The sequence below is a fragment of the Octopus bimaculoides genome, chromosome 4 (genome assembly GCF_001194135.2).
Source record: "Octopus bimaculoides isolate UCB-OBI-ISO-001 chromosome 4, ASM119413v2, whole genome shotgun sequence".
Taxonomy (NCBI): domain Eukaryota; kingdom Metazoa; phylum Mollusca; class Cephalopoda; order Octopoda; family Octopodidae; genus Octopus; species Octopus bimaculoides.
In genome coordinates this window covers 73,701,964-73,709,704 of record NC_068984.1, presented here as the reverse complement: position 1 = coordinate 73,709,704, position 7,741 = coordinate 73,701,964, and the positions used below count along the sequence as shown (strand labels likewise).

The following is a 7,741-nucleotide window of genomic DNA, read 5'->3' as shown; positions in this document are numbered from 1 at the left end:
TGTATTCGATATTGAATGTCAAAGTCTTCCTTTCCTACAGACAATGCACATAAAGAAACAAACATAAAAAATAAAACAAACATATATTTTAAAATGTTAGGCAAAATGTGTGAGATAATTTTTTTTTTTTTCTACTCTAGGCACAAGACCCGAAATTTTTGGGGAGGGGGCCAGTTGATTAGATTGACCACCAGTATGCAACTGGTACTTAATTTATCGATCCCAAAAGGATGAAAGGCAAAATCGACCTCAGTGGAATTTGAACTCAGAACATAAAGACAGACAAAATACCGCTAAGCATTTCACTCGGCATGCTAATGTTTCTTATTTCTTTACAGCCCACAAGGGGCTATACACAGGGGACAAACAAGGACACAAATGGATTAAGTCGACTATACTGACCCCAGTGAATGACTGGTACTTATTTAATCGACCCTGAAAGGATGAAAGGCAAAGTTGACCTCGGCAGAATTTGAACTCAGAATGTAGTGGCAGAGACGAAATACTGCTAAGCATTTCGCCCGGCGTGCTGATGTTTCTGCCAGCTCACCACCTTAAAATGTGTAAGATAATGTCAAGTCAATTACTAAATACAAAGAGAAATTGTTTAACCAGTTAGCATACTAATTACTCTGACAAATGTAATAATTATTACCATTGTTTTGAATTAATCATGCATTGATTGTTGCACCAAGATTTTGATGATGTGGTTATTTATAGAATGACATTGTAGGATAAATGTGAGAGGCCAGCAATGGTTGGTTTGAACATAAAAACAGGTAGAATACTTGGGCCAAATATGGTCAGTGTAAATGCTAAAAGGTTTCTGTAATATTTCGGGGAAAGATTCCACAAGTTCAATGTAAAAGTCTTTTTACAAGGTTGTTCTGGTGTGTTGTTTTATAAGTATATTTTGCCTAACTTCACAAAAATTATTTGAAAATTATTGCAATTATCTTGTACATATATACATCCATCCATCCATCATCATCATTTAACATTTGCTGTCCAGGCAGGCAAGGGTTATATGGTTTGACCAGTGCTGGCAAGCTGAGGAGCTGCACCATACTCTAGTCTGATTTGGCATGGTTTTTATGGCTGGATGCCCTTCTTAATGCTAACCACTTCAAGAGTGTAATGGGTGCTTTTATATACCACCAGCACAGGTACCAGTTATATGATACCAGTATCAGCCATGAGTATGATTTCACTTGTCTTAATGGGTCTATTTCTCAAGTACAGCATATTGGAGTCTGGTGCAGCCATCTGGTTCACCAGTCCTCAGTCAAATCGTCCAACCCTTGCTACCATGGAAAGCGGATGTTAAATGATGATAATGATGATGATGATCTACATATATATATATATATATATATATATATATGTATAAATATATTTATATCATCATCATCATCACTGTCACTTAACATCCGCTTTCCATGCTGGCATGGGTTGGACAGTTTGACTGGGGGCTGGCAAGCCAGAAGGCTGTACCAGTTTCCAGTCTGATTTGGCAAAGTTTCTACAACTGGATGCCCTTCCTAATGCCAACCACTCCGAGAGTGTAGTGGGTGCTTTTTACATGCCACTGACATGAGGGCCAGTCAGGCGGTACTGGCATCAACCACGCTTGAATAGTACTTTTTACTTGCAATCGGCACTGGAGCTAGTCAGGCAGCACTGGCAATGGCCTCACTCAAATGATGCTTTTTACATGCCACTGGTACAGGACCAGTCAGCCAGCACTGGCATTGACCATACTCAAATGGTGCTTTTTATGTGCCACCAGCATGTGGGCCAGTCAGCTGGCACTGGCAACAATCACGCTCGAATGGTGCTTTTAACGTGCCACTGGCATGGGTGCCAATCAGGTAGTACTGTCATCGGCCAAGACAACAATTTCACTTGCCCCAACAGGTCTTCACAAGCACAGTTTATTGCCCAATGATTGAAGGGTTCTCTTAAATGGGCTGGTTATGCTGCACTAGCATAGGCCACACTTAAGGTCTCACTTGGCTTGCTAGGTCTTCTCAAGCACAGCATATATCCAAAGGTCTTGGTCACTTGTCATTGCCTCAGTGAGGCCCAATGTTCAAAGGTCGTGCTTCACCACCTCATCCCAGGTCTTCCTGGGTCTACCTCTTCCACAGGTTCCCTCTACTGCTAGGGTGTGACACTTTTTCACACAGCTGTTCTCATCCATTTGAAACACAAGACCGTACCAGCACAGTCGTCTCTCTTGCACAGCGCATCTGATGTTTCTTAAGTTCAACTTCTCCCTCAGAGTGCTTACACTCTGTCGTGTATGCACACTGATATTACACATCCAGTGGTGCATACTGGCTTCATTCCTTGCAAGTTTACACATGTCCTCTGCAGTCACGGCCCATGTTTCACTGCCATGTAGCATGGCTGTTCGCACACATGCGTCATACAGTCTACCTTTTACTCTGAGTGAAAGGCCCTTTGTTACCAGCAGAGGTAGGAGCTCTCTAAACTTTGCCCAGGCTATTCTTATTCTAGCAGCTACACTTTCAGAGCATCCACCCCTGCTACTGACTTGGTCACCTAGGTAACGGAAGCTATCAACTAATTGTAGTTTTTACTCTGGAATGTGATAGTGGGTAGGTATGTGGATGTGTGTGTGTGTGTGTGTGTGTGTGTGTGCACGCGCATGCGCACATATTCTTTTCTTTTATTCTTTTACTTGTTTCAGCCATGCAGCGGATGATGATGATGATGGTGGTGGTGGTGGTGATGATGATGATGATGATGATGATGATGATGATGACTGTGTAATTACTTAGTAATTCTCCAATTACTACATCAGCCAGTATTTTTAAGACTATGCTTCTCTGAGAAGAACTAAAAAGACTGTTAACATATCTAGTATTATCTTCCATACTTGCGTAATGAATCAAAATAATATAAATCACTTACTTATATTGGTCTGTTTTTCTTTTTATCTCAGAGCATAATTATATTCAGCTTTTTAATACTTCCTAAACTGAAGGAAGATGGAGGGAAACATCAGCTTTGAACAACTGCCCCCCCACACACACATTGTATTTGTGGTGCAAAAGCACAATGCACTCAACATACACTCAAGTTAGAGTGTGTAGAATCTGATATATGAAAGAAAAGCAGAGTTACATACCCAACATAGCTATGATGTCAACTGCATACATCAACAAATAGTGAAGAAATAATTGCTAATGGTTTTAGCATTTATCATACTTTCACTTAGACATCTATTGTTATTTATCATTCATCCTAAGGGTCTTATTTAAATTTCATGAGCAACAATAGGGGAATATGCCTGCAGGTCAAAATAATCTCCTTTTTTACTTTCCTTTTTTTTTTCTACAACAGAGCTTATTTATTTCTATGCTCCATGAACTGGCACATAAAATACACCATCTTGAGCGTGGCCGTTGCCAGTACCGCCTGACTGGCCTTCGTGCGGGTGACACGTAAAAGCACCCACTACACTCTCTGAGTGGTTGGCGTTAGGAAGGGCATCCAGCCGTAGAAACTCTGCCAAATCAGATTGGAGCCTGGTGTAGCCATCTGGTTTCACCAGTCCTCAGTCAAATCGTCCAACCCATGCTAGCATGGAAAGCGGACGTTAAACGACGATGATGATGATGATGATGATTAACCTTACTTAATGTTGCTGTGGATGGTATCTTCATTATTGAATGATTTAAAATTCCATACTTACTTTATGCCAACTTCTGAGAAGATTCTCTGTTAAACTGGTCATTGCAGCATAAGCTTCAGCAGCTCGAGAAGAGCTTTCCAGAGTGTTGGTAAGTGTGCGACGATAATACTCCAATTCTGACATTTGCTGAATTAAAGAAATTACAACAGGATATGAAAATTAGATGATGATGATGATGATGATGATGATGATGATGATGATGGTGATGGTGGTGATGGTGATGGTGGTGATGGTGATGATGATGATGATGATGATGATGATGATGATATTTTCTAGTACAGTACCAGGCAGTGGCTCTCGTGGCTCCTGATCTTAACTGATTGGAAGTGTTATGATGTACAAGTTTTGTGTTGGAGTAAAAGATGGGCTACAACAAGTATTCTGCTCAATACCACAGATTTTCTGGTCAGTTGCTTGACATTAACCAGTTGATCATGTCCCTTAGTGACTGATGATATATGCATATTTGATCACGTGCAGGAGTCATGGGGAAGCATTATAGCCCTGTGCTGAGAACAATTCTTTGGGGTTTGAATAATTCCCTTTTGGAAACATGGGTATTTCATTCATTATCATTTCACAACTTTTATTCTGAAACCTTTTAAGCAGGATGAGCTACTCAACCTGAAAAAAATTCTAACTGGGTCCCACCTGCAAGGTCATGCACTGCTTATCTTGTACCTTCTCCAATTGCTAGATGTCCATTAAATTTGAAATCTTAATTGTTGATATGACGTGGTATGTCATAAGTGTCTGTATATTGTGTTTTTTGTCAATTTAGTTATAAAATAAACAGATTAATCAATGGAATACAGTGTCTGCAAGTTGATGAGTACCTCATATTCCCCTCCATTTTCTTATTGCTATATATATATATATATATATATATATATATATATATATATATATATATGTCCAACCCATGCTAGCATGGAAAGCGGACGTTAAACGAAGATGATACATACACACATACAACAGACTGCTTTCAGTTTGTCTACCATATCCATTCACAAGGCTTTGGTTGGCCTGAGGCCATAGGGCCATAGTAGAAGACACTTCCTCAAGATGCCATGTAGTGGGACTGAACCTAAAACCATATGGTTGGGAAGCAAGCTTCTTACCACACAGCTACGCCATATATATCGTACAATTTAACACCACTTAAAAGTGTTAGAACATATAATAATGTGAAATTTATCACAAGAGAAACTCTCATATGGTTCAGTAGTGTGTACAAGTACTTCATTGTTTACATCACCAGCAGCAGACAGTTACCACCACTTCTGCTGCCAATTATATATATATATATATCTGTAGGGTGATTGGTATTATGAAGGGTGTCCAGTCGTAAAAACGATGCCAAAACAGAGAGTGAGGCCTGGTGCACTCTTCTGCCTAGAAAACTCCTGTCAAACTGTCCAGCTCATAATAGCATGAAAAATGGACTTCAAATGATGATGATGATGATGATGTATATATCTATATATATATATATATATATATATATATATATATATACTTGTAAACATACCATTTTGGCTAACTGAATCAAAGCTTTTTCTTTGGCTGAATTGACTAATGGAATCCAGATGACTTTCTGCAAAATCTCCTCCACTTCACACTTCCAGTATACGAGTGTTTTATATTCTTTGGTACTGACATTTTTCTTTCTCTTCCCAAAATACGGACTTGATTCCTCTGCAACCACAAACAGATAATAAATAAATAAATGTTATGTTGTATTGCAAGATATTTGTTGTGTCATGTTTTGCATGTTATATATGTATGAAGCTATTATTAGATTTTGTTTTCCTTACTACTGTTACAAATTTTACATAGTCAGTGGAGTTTGACATTCCATGGATCCTGCCTCTTCTTACCGATTGGTGTGTGTGTGTGTGTGTGTGTGTGTGTGTGTGTGTGTGTGTGTGTGTGTGTGTATAGAATCAATAGATGAGATTGAGAGAATCTCAGTATAGAAAACACTTAGTAGCGCTCAAATGATTTGAACTTACACCCTGATATCTTTACAGAGGACCAAGTCAACAGGGTAAGAGTACTTATAAGGGGAATCTGAGTGAGCAGATATGGAGACAATGATTCAAATAAACAGAAAAAGAAATTTATGTGATGGACACACAAGAGGTGTAGCAGAGCAATAGAAAGGTTATCAGAGAAGGTAGTGTTCATATATAGAAGATGCGCAGGATCTATAAAAACTATAGAGACTCAGGAAATTGATTCTTTGAAAAGTTCTGGTGGTTCATTAAAGGTAGTAGATAATTTAGGCTACCTAGGGAATCAAATTAGTAGTGGGAGAGGATGCACAGAGAGTGTGATAGCTAGAATAAGAATAAGATGGAGGAAGTTTAGTGAGTGGTTAGTTCTGTTGTCTATGAAAGGTTTCTTTCTCCAAGTGAAAGGAAGATTTTATGATGCATGTAAATGAACAGCAATTCTACATGGTAGTAAGATGTGGGCTCTGAATGTAGAGGACATGTGAAGGTTAGAGAAGAATGAGGCTAGTATGCTTCATTGGATGTGTAATGTAAGTGTACATGTTCAACAGAGTGCTAGTGTATTGAGAGAAAGATTAAGTATAAGAGAAATTAGTTGCTGTGTGCAAGAGAGAAAGCTGCATTAGTTTAGTCATGTGATGCAGATGGAAGCCAACTCTATAAATAAATGCTGATCTCTCAAAGTAGATGGGATAGGTGAAAGTGGGAGACCCAGGAAGACATGGGACGAAGTACTGAAGAACGACCTCACAATGCTAAACCTTTCAGGTAAGATGACAAAGGACCAAGATGCCTGATGCCTTGCTGTACTCAAGAAGACCTGTATTCCACAGCAGAAGTGTTAAGACCAGTCCCCTTGGTAGTGAGGATTGACCTGTAAGAGTCCTACACTGGTGTCATATAAAAGCACTTGTGTAATACCACGTAAAAAGGCCCATGTGATGCCACATAAAAGCACCCATGTGTTATCAAGTAAAAGCACCTGTATAGTGCCATGCAAAAGCACCCATTACACTCTGTAAAGTGGTTGGTGTTAAGGAAGGGCATCCAGCCATAGAAACCATGCCAAATCGGACTGGAGTCTAGGTCAGTTTTTAGGCTTGCCAGCTCCAGCCAAACTGTTCAACCCATGCCAGCATGGACAAACAAAGTTAAATGATGATGATGATGATGATGATGATGATGATGTATAGATGTAAATAGAGAAGGCAGACTAAAAATTTTCAGATGACTAACATTAACAATCAAGTATAAATATATATATATATATATATATAATAAATCAAAAGACATACTAAGTATGTCTACCTGCTTGAAATAACAGTCAAAACTCGTTACTAAATCGCCAAAAGTACACTGGAAATTATTACAGAAATCAAAACGAAGGCAAAATATGTTAAGACAATCGACTTACGTACATGTGGATTTACGCGGACTAGTTTCTGCATTGGCATTAATATGACTTAGCTTCATCAGCAAGCATCAGCATGGAAGTGATCGTTAACCCCTCCATCACGAAATCTGTGCCGCTACTGATTCGTTTCGCGCCGAAATCACAGCAGCCTCACCTGTGTGATACGTTAAAGATCATCACTTGGCTCAAGGTTACATTTAGCAGAGTTCACTCAGACTCAAGCAGCTGTGCTTGGATCACATCATCATCATCATCATTGTTGTTTAATGTCCGCTTTCCATGCTAGCATGGGTTGGATGATTTGACTGAGGACTGGTGGACCAGAAGGCGACGCCAGGCTCCAATCTGATTTGGCAGAGTTTCTACAGCTGGATGCCCTTCCTAACGCCAATCACTCTGAGAGTGTAGTGGGTGCTTTTACGTGCCACAGGCATGAGGGCCAGTCAGGTGGGTACTGGCAACGGCCATGCTCAAAATGGTGTGTTTTACGTGCCACCTGCACAGGAGCCAGTCCATCGGCACTGGCAACGATCTCGCTCGGATGTCTTACTGGCAAAGGCCACGCTTGAAATGGTGTATTATGTG

General features: G+C 39.8%; 1 protein-coding gene across 1 annotated transcript in view; it reads right to left on the bottom strand.

Moving 5' to 3' along the window:
* Positions 1-7,741, bottom strand: part of LOC106870898 (cilia and flagella-associated protein 47) — a 195,878-nt gene that overhangs the window by 44,781 nt on the left and 143,356 nt on the right. The window contains exons 42-44 of the mRNA XM_014917133.2: positions 5,256-5,422; positions 3,725-3,850; positions 1-34 (exon numbers count right to left, since the gene is read on the bottom strand). Coding sequence (XP_014772619.1) covers positions 1-34; positions 3,725-3,850; positions 5,256-5,422 — 327 coding nt within the window. The remainder of the gene's footprint in view (positions 35-3,724; positions 3,851-5,255; positions 5,423-7,741) is intronic.